This window comes from Chrysoperla carnea, chromosome 2 (genome assembly GCF_905475395.1).
Source record: "Chrysoperla carnea chromosome 2, inChrCarn1.1, whole genome shotgun sequence".
NCBI lineage: Eukaryota > Metazoa > Arthropoda > Insecta > Neuroptera > Chrysopidae > Chrysoperla > Chrysoperla carnea.
In genome coordinates, this window is record NC_058338.1 from 39,600,317 (window position 1) to 39,616,102 (window position 15,786).

The window sequence follows — 15,786 nt, forward strand, 5'->3', positions numbered from 1 at the left end:
TTGCAAACCGATAGAGATAGAACAGAAGTTTAAAAGTAAAAAATGTTCCTTATAAAAAAATAAAGAACTTTTGTTTGAAACATTTTTTTGTAAACATCACTGTTTACCCACGAGGGCGTTAATTAGGTGCAAATTTTATAGTATGTATTAATATAGGAATATCAGTTATGTGTGTGTGACTATTGGATATCTTTTGTTATTTACGTGACGTCAAAAAACAAGCGATAGCGTCATCAACACTGTCTATACATGGTATTTTAACAATTAACTCAGTCAATTGTTTATTTTCACTTGTTTTTTATAGATTCAATATATACACAATCTCAAGTAACATAATCTCAAAGTAGTTCAAAATTCAATACTCAGTTTGTAAAAATTATGCTTATCATTCATAACTTTTTATTACTCAGTTATTGCAATAATAGATTACCTTAATTACCTTCTATTTTTAATGATATTTATAAATTTAAACGAGCTTGATTTCAAATTGTATGTAAACATGTAAACATGCAAGCAATAATAAAAATCTAAAAATTGATTGTACATAAACAAATTTCTATCAACTGTTAATTAAAAAAGACCTTTATTGTAATTTAATAAGTAGACGTATGTTTTTAATAACTAAATTTATTGCCTAAAGCATAAATAATAACACCAAAATTATATCTCAATGAATTTTTAATGATAAGAACAAAATTTATTCGGTATGAACACATTTAATTAATAAGTGTTTTTGATTAAAACCATTTAAAACAATGCCCTGACTGCCTGCACCAAACATTGTGACTTCAATGAACAGATTTGACTAGTTGATAAGTGCTTCCACTGTTTTTGTGCGACAATAAATTTTCTTGACTTCAATAAAAAAAATTTTAAAAGAAATTCGAGTTTCAGTAAGTACTTATTCTGTTTTGTGTGCATTATTTAAATAATTGTATATTAAATATCCATAACGACTAGAGGTTATGTTAGAAAAATTTATTAAAATGTTAATTTTTGTATGAAACTTAGATTTTTAACAAATGAATTTGAAAATTTATTTATTTATTTTTTCAGAAAAATGCATTTGGATCAAAATGAGACGTAACATTGTTAGCTTGATCAAGTTTGTGGTAATCGCGGGTTTAACAATTTCATGTACAGTGCTTACATTTAAAATAATTCGCTCACCAGAGTATGAGAATAATGAATTAATTTTAGTTCCATCTTTTCGAGTAAGTATAATTTTTGTATATTCACTTAATCGAATTTTATATATCTCCACCTTCTTGTGCGTTTATCTATTAATTTTTCGCTGGCTTCGTACACAAGTGAGTCTCGACTATTGTGAGTCGTATTTATAAACAAAAATCACAAACTCAAATTTATTCGACTCAACTAACTCAATCTGAGACAAGCTTCTTAAATTACACTCCAAACAAAATTGTGTACGAATATCCTTGCCCATTATCAATTATTATACCATGCATATATGTAAAATGCAAGGTATACTAAGTTTAGTCCCAAGTTTGTAACGCTTAAAAATATTGATGCTACGCACAAAATTTTGGTATAGGTGTTCATAAAATCACCTAATTAGTCCTGTATATCAAGCTGAAATTTATACAGCGTATTCAGGACGTAAAAAGTGAAGTCGAGTTCGTAAATGAGCAACATAGGTCAATTGGGTCTTGACCTATGGGTCCGTAAGGCCCATCTTGTAAATCGTTAGAGATAGAACAAAAAATTAAAGATAAAAAATGTTCCTTATTAAAAAATAAACAACTTTTGTTTGAAACATTTTTTCGTAAACATCACTGTTTACCCGTGAGAGCGCAAATTAGGCGTAAATTGTATAGAATGTCTTATACAAATTGTATATGTATGTGCAATGTGATACAGTAATCAACACTATTTATGCATGGTAGTACATAATTAACTCAGTCAATTGTTTGTTTTCACTTGTTATTATTAAATTTCCTTTTTATTAGTTTCTTGTTAAACTAAGGTTCTCGATCTAAAGTCGTTGGTATTTTTCTATAATTTTAGTATTGGCTGATCTTTTTCCTGAATAACTCCAAATTTTGTTTAACGTTATGATGAATCCTTTAGAATTTTAGTGTTAATTCTATGAATTAATGTAATTAACTATAAATATATTAAAATAACTACCATTTAAACATTTTAAAGTACACACAGTATCGAGATGTCTAGTTTTTAAAGATGAGTATTTTATAGTTTGGCAAATATTTTTTGTTAAAATACATTGACCGATGTGACACCGTAAATTTTATATTTTCATTAACACGTTTTTTGACTTTAATACTCTTTTAATAAGATATTCGTTAGATTTTTCATATTCTTGGATATATTTTCTAAAAATATGAAGCTTCCCTAGACATACCGCGAACGGGATTGGTTTTGCTTTAACCAACTGAGCTCCAGGGTTATCACACTTCATCATGCACTATAAAAGTTAATAATGGACAAAAAATTATTCTTAAAACAAACTAGATTAAAATTAATAAAAGCGTGTATTTTATTTTTTGTAAAAATAGGTTACGCGGTATTAACATTTTATTTTATTTGTCAATTTTAGAATAATATCAAAAAATTTTGAGTAATCAATAATTCCACATTAATATTTAATAACCGTATATTAATTTAAAAAATATCATTTACCCGTGGTTTTGTAGGCGTTACTAATGGACAAATATTTTAATTGCCCATAAAAGATATTGTTCGTGTTTGAAATGAACAAGTGACCTTCTTCCATTAGAATGTTTTACTAAATTCAAATTCAATTGATGTCCTAATTAATATGAATATTGATTTTTAATAATTGAAAATCAATCATTTTGGGTAAAGTAGTTTAATGTATATTATTATTAATTAAAAAGTTTGTATTATTAACACAAATGTAATTAAAATTTTGATTCAAAATGCCCCCGCCACCTCGCAACACATTATTGCACTTCTAGTAATTGAAGATGTTACTCAGAGAGCTACGATACTCTTCAGAGAGGTACGCATAGATAAAATAATGGAGGTACGTCTTCAATTATTAGAAGAGCAATAATGTTGGTGGACATTTTGAACCAAAATTATTACATTATATTAGCAATACAAAAATTTTTAATTAATTAAACAACTAATGGTTAAATTCAATAGTGCCCATACCTCCTTAACTATTGGATTTTGGACAAAATTATACTCTATGCCACAAAAAACGCACGGATTTACATATATATATATATATATATATATATATATATATATATATATATATATATATATATATATATATATATATATATATATATATATATATATATATATATGTATATGTATATATATATACATATACATATATATATATATATACATTTTTTTTAAATCGAAAGTTTTTCAACAAAAACTCAACTATCCGTTTAGCGGAAAACCGACATAAAGCAAATGTTTATAAGAAGGGGCGTGTTTAGGTTCAAAGCAGCTCTAGGCTATTCCAATTGGCCGCCCTTTTGACCTTATTAATCGCAACTGTACTTATATATAGGCTGTTCCGCGACTCGATGGACATCGAGTATGGACATAGCTTAAAATCATATTCTTTGACATTTTTAAATCGAAAGTTTTATTCACTCTCTACCACAAGTTCAAATCAATATATATATATATATATATATATATATATATATATATATATATATATATATATATATATATATATATAGATATATAGATGTCCATCGAGTCGCGGAACAGCCTATATATAAGTACAGTTGCGATTAATAAGGTCAAAAGGGCGGCCAATTGGAATAGCCTAGAGCTGCTTTGAACCTAAACACGCCCCTTCTTATAAACATTTGCTTTATGTCGGTTTTCCGCTAAACGGATAGTTGAGTTTTTGTTGAAAAACAAAACTGAAACTGTAATGGATATCACTTTGCCAGTCTTTAAGTTTTTAAAAAGTTGCAGTTTTGTTTTTTTCGACACGAATTTCTATTTTGTTTTTGTTTGTTTGTTTAGTGGAAAATCAGCATTCTAAATAAAAATTGTAAATTAAATTAACACGATTTATTTTTTTAGGAACGTGATAAAACTGTAAGAATTGATTATCATGATACTCAGAAAATTTTTGCTGATAAAGAAAGGACAGGTAATTACTCAAATTTAAACTACATTGGAGTAATTGAGTTTCGGTATGAATATTTAAAAAATTTATTGTCGACTTTCGTTTATACTTAGAATATAATATAGTAATAATATATACAATAAATTGGTTATTGAACATTGAAAAAATTAGATTCAGCTGAAAATTTATAGTAATGTTTAATATTAATGTTGAAAATGTTTGTGAAAATTTTAGTTATCCAATATGCACGTGATTAATTTCACGCAGTCAAATGCGGGAAAGAGTAAATAATAGCCCTGGATAAAACTATTGAGAATTCTACATACTTAAATTTCGACCCTTTTGTACCGTTTTACCATCTAATCAACGATTACTCCAATGTTTAAATTTTACTCTCTTTTTAGATAAATTCATTCATTTATCAAAACAAGGCTGCTTAGTTAATGGATTTTAAAATGTACAAAAAATTATAGGGGTAGTGTTTCCCGATTGCCTAATTATTTTCTACCTCACATTTAATTTTCCCCGTACTTCGATTTCATGCAAACTTTTTTCTTAGACATTGTATTAACTAAAAAGTTATAAGTAATTCAAAATATGTCGTTCATTTTTCGCCTCATATATTATATAAAATTTGTATTAAAGGTTTGGGCGAGCATGGAATTGCGGCAAATATATCTATACCTGAAGCTTTGAAGAAATCATTGTATGATCAAAATGGATTTAATGCAGCTCTAAGTGATCTCATTTCTGTAGAAAGATCTCTTCCAGATATTCGTCACCCTGGGTAATGAATGTACATATAATTAATTAAAATTATTGCTATTAATTTAATTATGTAATTTTTATTTCAGATGTAAAAAAAAATTTTATTTAAAAGATTTGCCAAAAGTTAGTGTTATTATTCCATTTTACAATGAACATTGGAGTACATTACTTCGAACTGTATATAGTGTATACAATAGATCTCCTGAAGAATTATTGGTCGAAATTATTTTAGTCGATGATGGCAGTACTAAAAGTTAGTAATATTTTCGAAGTTTTCATTATATTATTTTAAAATAATGGTTTTCAGTAAGCGGATTTTTGGTGAAGACCCCACTTTACCTGGGGACTCCAACGAGTACCTTTTGAGCAAAATTTTGTCTATTTCGATCCAATTTTTTTCTATTTGTCCCCGAAAACGAAAAGATTCGATGCAAATCTAAAAAGTTTTGAAAACTGTAACTCCGAAAAGAGTCGTTTCCAAACACATATTAAAATACTTGTTTTGGTATATCCTATTAGCTCCTGGAATATTGTTCATTTATTTTTATACACACGGTGGAGATCGGAACAAAATTTTCTTTACACATCTTTATTTGTGAGTTTTGGCGTTGAGAAATTTTTACCCACTCAGAAACATTCAATTCAATTGATAGTATTTTTTTAAATTCATTTTCTGTGTATTTTAAATTTGAAAATATTAAATACAAACAATTTTTCCGATGATATCGAAAATAGCAAGACACTTATCTATTGGCCTTGTCAATTTACAAAAAAATATAAATTTTCAATGATAAAATCCTATCGTATAATTAATTATATATTTCAACATTCGAGATTTTTTTATATTGAAAAGATAATGTATATTTGTTCTGTTTATCACACAATTCGCTAATGAGTAAGGGGGATGGCGTGAGTTTAATTCTTTTTTTTGTTCTGATATTGACTTTTTATACCTTATTATAATAAAGTATATTATCATAATCGATTGCAAAAATAATATTAATTTCATAAACACACTTCAATCATATCAACAAAATTTTTCCAACTAAAGGTCGTTTACATAAATGTTAATTTGTTCACAGTTCCATTCCCGTCCTACATCCACGTTCACCATCCCAATTCTAAATACTGTTCTTTTTAAATGACTGATCGTAATAATATTATTTAGTGATCGATTTGTTCATTAATGTTCGATATTTAATTCACAGCCAAGTGTCTTTTCTAGGACCCGGGGATGTTGAATTTCATTCAAAGTTTCTTCCTCTGAAAATCTTGCTTTTACCTACAAGACTACAGAGCTAATTTTGATCCTCTCATATAATTTTGGAAAATAGTCGAAATTCTCTCATCCACCATCTTGCGAGCCTCCCAATGGAAGATATACAAATTAAAACCTTGTTTCAATGGCGAATGTTGTTTATTAATAATACCGATTTGTGAATTTAATTGTTTACCATATAATGCACTTAAAGGGAATTCCTTATAGTTTTGAAATATTTTACTTGATACTTAAAAATATTTTATATAGATGAAATTCCCGATACATATGTATATTCAAAAAAGTCGTTATAAATTCAAGATAGATCGACCCCGTAGCCCATATGCCATTTATTAAATTCGATTCCATTTTGTATTCTGTATTATTGATATATACAACTTGGAAACCATCTCGTTAGCCATTTATAATAAAGTAAGAAAAGTTTTTATGTACGTTCTTATGTATAAAACAAAGAGGAGATGTGTAGTGTATGTGATGCGAGTGTAATCATATCATTTGATTTGTAGTTGTATATGCGTTTCATCACTTGTACATCACTTGAAGTTGTACATATACGATACAGCGTACATCACACACAATACTCATCCCCTCTTTATTTTATACATAAGAACGTCCATAAAAACTCTTCTTACTTCATATATTATTAATGGCCGAGATGGTTTCCAAGTAGTATATAAATGGCAATTGGATTCAATTAAAACAATATATTCAAAAGTCAATATTTAGTATTAAGTTTAAATTTTTAATTCATTGCTTTTAACAGTTTCTGCTCATATTTAATTTTGAACCAAATTAGAAAAAACTTGAAAAGCCAATATTCAGTATTGTTTGAAGCAATAAATATTGTTTGAAGTAAAACTACTAAATTATTATACTTTTTTTTAGAATTTTTAAAACAACAACTTGATGATTATTTAAAAGTGAATTTAACCAAAACAAGTGTCATACATTTGGAACATCGATGGGGGTTAATTCGTGCTCGCTTAGCTGGTGCTAAGGTTGCAAAGGGTGATGTACTGGTTTTTTTAGACTCACACACTGAAGCGAATGTAAATTGGCTGCCACCCTTATTAGGTAAATTAAATTTTTCTTTATAACCATATGGTAATGTAGTTGTTTGGCGCAAACGAAATTAAGCAATAAAACGGTTAATGAATTAAGAGATTTAAATTATATGTCATTAACGCAATAAAAAAGCGAGAGAAATATAATTTTTTAATTTTTTTATATTTCTTTTAAATACATGGTGTGTCATTTTAATCGATAAGTTGATAAATTTTGTAAGGTAACTATAACATATAAATCAAATACTAGAAAGGGGACATCTCTTAGACACCTTGTCTTATTTGAGCTTTTAATTTTTAGTGCGGTAGTGACACATAATAAATATAAAAAATGCATCGCCTTCAAGTTGTGTTAAAATTTCAATTAATAATTTTTATTTTAGAACCTATTGCACTGGATTATCGAACATGTGTATGCCCATTTATCGATGTTATTGACTATGAAACATTTAATTATCGTGCTCAAGACGAGGGTGCTAGGGGAGCATTTGATTGGAATTTTGATTACAAGCGCCTTAATTTGTTATCGGAAGACAAAAAACATCCAAGCGAACCATTTAGGTAATATAAATGACTGGGGTGCCAATAGCGATAAATCCCTATTAGTTAAATTTTACAACCGGATTTTATATGATAAGTTAGAATACCTAAAGGAATTTTTCACGAATCCATTTCGTTTTCAAGATATAAAATTTTATTTCGAAAGAAGTTTTTGTCAATTATTCGCAAATTAAAGCTTTGGTTTATTTCAAATTTGGAAAATAGCGTCCGCTTAGCTTAATACAAAAAAATTCAATTCAATACTTTTAGTAGATTTTGAGTAGATTGATTGATTGTTGCCTAACCATTAATTTGTCAAAGATAATTAATGAGAAGTCTAGGTATTCGTCTCAATGCTTGGATCAATTTTTGTTTTATAAATACGTATTTCTAGTACAATGTATCCATAATCAGTATAAAAAAAATAAATTGATGATGACGAATTTTGTGGTCGAAATATTGCATTTATATTACAAAAATTGATTCATGCGTCCAAATTAACAAATTAAAAAATTGTCTAAATTAAATGGCAAATTATAATGATTTCTGAGAATAATAAACTCATTTTATGTTATTATAACGACCTAAAAACATTTCAGGTGGGCTTTAAATGCTTATCGGAAATTGAAATCTAATCGGAGATTTGTTGTTTTTGAAATTTCAACCTAGAATTTTTTTTTTCATTTAAACATCTCATAATTATTAAATTTTATTTGTAGGAGTCCAATAATGGCCGGTGGATTATTTGCAATAAGTGCAAAGTTCTTTTGGGAACTTGGAGGGTATGATGAAGAATTAGTCATTTGGGGTGGTGAACAATACGAATTAAGTTTTAAAATTTGGCAATGCCATGGACAGATGTATGATGCTCCATGTTCGCGTGTTGGTCATATTTACAGAAAATTTGTACCGTTTCCCAATCCGGGCATTGGAGATTTTCTTGCTAAAAACTATCGTCGTGTGGCAGAAGTATGGATGGATGAATATGCAGAATATCTCTACATGCGTCATCCATATTATCGTAGTATAGATCCTGGTGATTTAACACTACCTAAGTCGATTCGTACAAAATTACAGTGCAAAAGTTTTAAATGGTTTATTGAGAATATAGCATTTGATTTAGTAGTAAAATATCCACCAGTTGAACCGAATGATTTTGCTAAGGGTCGTATTACTAGCGCTATTGATCCCGAGCTGTGTATTAATGTTGATAATGAAAAACAAAATACACGAATTGATTTAAAAACATGTTCAGTGGATGATCCGAAATTAACTTTTTCACTTTCATGGCACAAAGATATTCGAGTAAATGGTGGGAAAATGTGTTGGGATGTGGCTACCTCACATAAAAAGGCTCCCGTTTTGTTATATGGATGTCATGGAGATAAGGGAAATCAGTATTGGTATTATGATGAGGTATGTAAAAATATTTGATTTTAATTGATTCTGTTGGTAAATAAAATATTCAAATAGCTGAATGTGGGGGCGGCTAGACTTCAGGGCTTTGTTTGGTCTAGTAACAAAATAATTTACTGAAAGGTAAAGCTAGGGGAATACTGAAGTTTTGAATGGTTTTTAAGAGCAAAACTAAAAGACTATGAATTTCTTAGAAGAGCTTTACTGCCATTTTTTTATAAAATTCGATTCCTCCAGCAATAGAAATTTACTATTGCTCTTAAGTATTGATATTTATCTCTTATCTAAAACAACCTACCATTCATCGTTTTACGCTTTTTTTAAAATATTTTGTGAATTTGTCAATATGACGTAAATTAGGATGAATTTATGTATGACTATCGAACTTATTCTCGTGGTTTACGATCTGTTCATTACATTATTTTATTCTTTGTCATTGATATGTATCAGATATTTCATCATTTTTAAACATTTCAATCTACAGATCCGTGATTTTTATTACTTAACTATATCAATCTATTGATATGAACTGAAAAATATTCAAGTTTCTAGTTTAATTTACGCTTTTTATGCAAATCATTTGTAAGACATAATTTATGAAGCATTATGGGTCGTATGAAGCATTATGGGACAGATTTAAATGGCAATGAAGATTTTTTCCCAAAAACAAAATATGACTGGGTGTAAAAACTATGGGGCTTCGATAATTTGTTTAAAGTAACTCCCGAACTCTTGATCCTTTTTCTGAAATAAAATATTAAATTATTGAATACGTATTGTAAATTATTTTTTTATTACTTATGTGGTTTTTTTACAGAAACATAAATGGTTAGTCCATGGCGAACATGATAAACGCTGTTTGGATGCTGATTTTGGTAGAAAACAAGTGTATATGAGCGTGTGTGATAAGAATTCTCCAACACAAAAATGGCAATTTGAAATTGTGGACTCAAAAGCCTTAGAATCCGGTTATCAGGAAAAATTATAATCCTTTACATAATTATTAGACGATATAACGAATTAACTGACTGAAGCATTTTGTAATAAAATAAAAAATTAACTCCTTTACAGTGATAAAAAAATAAAATGGAATTGCCATATTAATAGACAAAAATTAACTATGATTTTCGGTTGCACCGAATGTTTCGCTTTTGTAGTCTAAAACAATTCCTGACATAGTCTTACCAACGAGTGTTTTTTAGAGGTATACAAAAAATTCATTTAAATAAACGTAAAAGTCTCTTTTAAAATGAAATAGAGGTATTAAAATGAATAAAAAACATAAAAATTGTGATAATGGCCTTGGTTTGGCTTCATTTGAAATATTTTTATGTACAAATTAAACACAAATTAGTTGCCAGCCCTGGTGGAAAAAATATTTGAAAAAAGAAGTCTTAATAAATCTTAGGAAACTCTGAAAAAGTCTTAGAAACTTTAAAAAAGTATTAAGAACTCTGAATAACTCTGAATTAGACTAGTCCGAAAACGTTGTGAAATTCAAAGTTCCTAAGACTTTTTCATAATTTCTTATTCTTTCTTCAAATATTTTTTCCACCAGGGAAATTGGTTGTAACTAGAACATGTATTGCCAAATTAAAATAGCCCTGTAAAAAACACTCAATATTTAATAAGTACTTACATAGTATTTCACTATTAGAACTAAATCTGTGATAAAATGTGAAATAATTGCATTTATTCTTTTTTAACCTTTTTCATTTCATTATTAAATACGGTAGAGTCCAAAATAATAAAATGAAAAGAAATTAAAATTATTCTAGTCAGAAATTCTATTTTTATCATCCATGAACATAAAAATGACAAATAATTACAGACTTCAATAATAATATAAAATGATTTAGGGCTGTTGATTTATAAGAATTTAAATTATTTTGAATGGGATATTTATTAACGGGAAATTAGATCATTGTTATGCAAATTGTCCTAATAGTGCCCCAAATAGAACTGTTTATTGGGAACTAAGTATTCTATAAAACTAAATAGTTTTCGACTCTACTTGCTTTATAGTTTAGTATTTTAATATTTAAATAAACAATGAAAACTTTATAGATTATTTATTCTTCATGCTTAATAAATTAATTTAAAGCTTTTTAAAACTATAATGTTTTTGAACATACCAACTAATAAAGATGTTCAATATATTTTCATTTTATGTTTAATTCATTTTTAATTTGCGATGTTCGTTTATTTATATTATTTAAATATTTTTTACAAATTTTAATATTTTGACAGCAAAACGGCAGGAACATACATTATACAAGACTAAGAAATTTGTGAAGTTTTTTTATTTTGTATCCTATGTTCTGAATTTAGAGTTTCCTTTGTTAAAAATAAATTTCATGTTTTTCTTACAAAATAATGTTTGCAATTTTAATATCGCATCCTCTAAATAATCTGTACGGGTAATCGCAATATATATCAGATTTTAGTAGCCTTTGATTTCTACGATAGTAATACTAATTAACTGTGGAAATAAGTGCCATAAATCGTTTTGGATAGAGGAAGATTTTTTTCAATAGGTTTTGATCATTGAAAATCTGCGGTGACAGTAGTAAGAACAAAATCTTTTTCTATTCAATAAACTTTCTACGGACCTTGAATGCTACTAATGAATATTAAAAATTACAAAATTAGAAATAAGAACTAATATATGTATATTATATAATTTTTTTATAATCATTTTTTTTATAATTTGTGGGTATTTTATTTTTTAAGTATTTTAATCGGGAAAATGTAAGTACATGTTCTTAAATGAAAAACATTAAAATTTTTGTGCAAAACAAATGTAAACTATATATTTTTTAGTAGTAGTCGCATAAAGAAATACATAAAATAGCCATTCTGGAGTCCTCTGTAACAACTCCAATTTTGATGAATTTAAAAAAAAATGTTTCTTTTATATATTGTTGAAAACCAGAAACATTTCAGACGGGGGAAATTATCTCGAGAGGGAAAAGGCAATGTCACGACTGGTATATCAACGCCCAGCTTAAATCGTTAGTGATAGAAGTTTGAAATTTCGAGAGGATGTTGATTTTATACTGAAAGTGTCATTTAAGAAAGTATGTTTCCAAATTTTATTCCCTAAAAGGGTGAAATAGGGGATGAAAGTTTGTATGAAAATATGTACAAATCTTTATTTTAGACTTCTCTAATTAACTGATTTTAAAAATCATTTCAATAGAATGCTACTTTATCACCAATTAACATGGGTTGTATTTTCTTTCCAAAAAAGTTAGGGTTAGGCACCAAAAATTAAAATACATTTTTTGTAAAAAAAATCACACAAAAGTGATTTTTTTATATAGGTTGCACAAATATTGTTTAAACAATATAAATGCCTAACAGTTATCCAGGTTATAGCCTTCAATTCTCTTACCTACACTTTTGTTCACTAATTAATGCATTTTAACTTTTATTGCAAATCCCTAATTATTTTAAAAGAATATATAGATGAAATAATTTTAACGTAGTGAACTCAAAAATGTCGATTTCATTATCTAATCGATGTTTGCTTTTGATGCAGAACCTTTTTTTGAAAATAAAATACAGCCTATGTTATTTGCTGATAATATGGCATTCTATAGATAAAAGAATTTTTAAAATCGGTTAAGTAGAGAATTACAAAAAGAAGATTTGTATATATTTTCATACAATATTTCATCCCCAATTTCGCCCATTTAGGGGATGAATTTCGAAAAATCCTTCGAAAATCCTTTCCTTAATGACACTCGATACCTTCTCGAAAATTCAAACTTCTATCATTAGGGATTTAGACTGGGCGTCAATATATCAGTCGGCTATATCAGTTGCCTTTTCCCCCTCCAGACTATTTCCCCCCTATGAAATGTTTCTGATTTTAAATAATATACAAAAAGAATCATTAAAAAAAAAAATCATCAAAATTGGAGCTGTTATTGAGGACTCCTGAGTAAAAACATTCCTTGATGCGACTATAGGTATAAATTGTATCTCCAGCAATATTCTAGACAATAAATATTAGAATTTTTTATATTCATTTGTTTAGCCGATAATAATTCTTTTTTATATGTTTTTGTAACAATTTTTTATTTTAATTATTGTATATAATAAAAGGATTAAGGAATTCTTGTTAACTTTGTATACTAATAATAACATAAATGCAAATACAAATTTTGGGATATAACAATGTTTTGTTCAAATTTATTTTTTTACAGCTATTTCCCTCAAAAAAATCGAGATAACAATAATTGTTTAACACTCCTTCTTTTGTGCGCGGGTATATCACATTTGATTCTAGATATGTCTCAATGAGATAAAATTAATTCTATGAAGAATGTATTTCTATGTTTTTGGCGAGTATCATTGGACTATATGGATATAGTCCAAATATTATTGGATGGATAGTTTACCCATCGTATATTTTGTGCCTCAAGTAACATTCAAAAGTTAGAATTCAGAGGTAAGAAGTAATTAAAATTAAAACGTCGACTCATCTTAGGTTTTCAAGGTTTACAAACAATATGTGTGTAATAGGGGCTTTTAATTTAAAATATATGGTTTATGGAGCTAAATTAGATGCAAAGGATTTAAAAACAATCTGCTCATTTTCGAGTTTTAGAGATTCGACTGTATCGTAATTTGTGTATTAAAATTAGTGTTTGTAACTTTGATCATATTGTACACTTTTCTTGTGTATTAATAGATGTCATGTCGGATTCTCTCAGATAATAATTTGGTTTTTTAAAGTTATTTTATTTATCGTTTAACAATACTTCATGTTGCAATCAAATATTTGATAAAATATCAACATCATGCAATAATAATAACATCAACAAGTTTGTTTTTGTTTGTGGTAAAATAGATTTAAGTTAAAATAATAACATAGGTATAAAAATGTATCTATCCAAGACTTCAACCACAAAAATATTCAACATATTTTATGATTCGTCATGTTGTATTTGACGTATAAAAATCGAATAAGTTTTAATTTATGTTTTAGTATCTATAAAGTAATAAACAGAACAATGAGTACACCAACAATACGTGACGAACCAAATTTTTTAAATTTATCAAAACAAATTGTACCTAAAATCACATTGTTAAAACGTAAAGGTGAATATGGACGTGTGGGTATTATCGGTGGTTCAAAAGAATATACAGGCGCACCATATTTTGCGGCGATCAGTGCTTTAAAAGTTGGCGCGGATTTGGTATATGTTTTTTGTACAAAAGATTCATCAACTGTTATAAAATCATACAGTCCAGAATTAATTGTTCATCCAGTATTGGATGCCGAAGATGCAGTTGAATATATTGAAAAAATGTTGAACCGTTTACATGTAGTTATTATTGGACCAGGTTTAGGACGTGATCCAAAAATAATGGAAACTGTCAAACAAATTATAGGAAAATGCCGTGCACTTGAAAAACCCTTGGTGATTGATGCAGATGGATTATTTATCGTTGCAAATTGTCCAGATGTCATTAGGAATTATCCATTAGCTGTTTTAACCCCAAATGCAATGGAATATTCACGCATATTTAAAGTACCTGTTGATGCTAGCGAAGAAGTAGAAGTAACAGTTCAAAAGTTACGAGCTTTAGGTGAAAATATAATAATTGTTAGAAAAGCACAAGTGGATTCAATTTTTGATTGTGAAAATGTTGTTGGATGTACTGCTGTTGGATCAGGTCGAAGATGTGGAGGACAAGGGGATCTCTTAAGTGGTTCGTTAGGAACTTTCTTATCATGGGCATTAACATCAGATATAATTTTAGAAGGTGGGACAACGAAAAATTTAAAAGCAATGATTGCTGCGTATGGAGCTTGTAGATTAACTAGGGAATGTAACGCAAAAGCTTTTGCTAAACTTGGACGAAGCATGACTACTACGGATATGATTCAAGAAATATCTGTTGCATTTCGTGAAGTATTTGAAAAATCCTAATGGCATTTATCACATTGATTACTTTTATTTAGATTTGTATACATATTTTTAATTAATTATCACTTCTAGTTAACACATGTATATTATTTTTACATATTCTAAAATAGGTTTATTGTTCATCTTTACAACTATGTATTTTAATAAAAACTAATTTATAGATCATTTTAATAAAATTTTAAATTGAAATCAATAGTTTTTATTGTTTCAATTATTTTATAAATATGACTTGAATCATAAATAGATTGTCTGTTTTAAATATTTTGTATTGAAATGGACTGTTTAAAAACAATAAGTATTAATTGTAATATAAGATTTGAAATAAAATAAAATTAAGAAATTTAAAGGTAGGTATGGGCTATAAAAACAAGTTGTTGTGATATAAGCACGGGCGTAACCAATATGTTCAGGTTGAGGAGAAGTAAAATAGTATCAATACATAAAAATGTTCTGTGATTTATTGATTTAGGTACTCACAGTTAATTTTGCAGTCTAAACCAGTAAATATGATAAAGTAAAATTTAGAAAGTTTGCTTTCGAGATCGTACAGTGGTGCAGTAGCGAGATATTTGAAAAAAAAGGTTTCTTTTAAGGGCTGAAATAAATTTTGCTAGTATTGAAATTCTGAAGTGTGTTTCTAATCGAAAGTTTGTATAGAAA

General features: G+C 27.7%; 2 protein-coding genes across 2 annotated transcripts; both read left to right on the forward strand.

Annotated features, from left to right (window-relative positions):
- The first annotated feature begins 737 nt into the window (after positions 1-737).
- Positions 738-10,845, forward strand: LOC123291859 (N-acetylgalactosaminyltransferase 6). Its single transcript, XM_044872290.1, has 9 exons — positions 738-893; positions 1,057-1,214; positions 4,069-4,138; positions 4,760-4,901; positions 4,969-5,135; positions 7,047-7,235; positions 7,609-7,786; positions 8,485-9,181; positions 9,999-10,845. The coding sequence occupies exons 2-9, from the start codon at positions 1,077-1,079 to the stop codon at positions 10,167-10,169; spliced, it is 1,752 nt and encodes a 583-aa protein (XP_044728225.1). The 5' UTR covers positions 738-893; positions 1,057-1,076; the 3' UTR covers positions 10,170-10,845.
- Positions 10,846-13,492: 2,647 nt separating this feature from the next.
- On the forward strand, positions 13,493-15,273 carry LOC123293142 (ATP-dependent (S)-NAD(P)H-hydrate dehydratase). Its single transcript, XM_044873857.1, has 2 exons — positions 13,493-13,640; positions 14,181-15,273. Exon 2 carries the CDS (start codon positions 14,206-14,208, stop codon positions 15,127-15,129), a length of 924 nt encoding a protein of 307 aa, XP_044729792.1. The 5' UTR covers positions 13,493-13,640; positions 14,181-14,205; the 3' UTR covers positions 15,130-15,273.
- Positions 15,274-15,786: the final 513 nt, after the last annotated feature.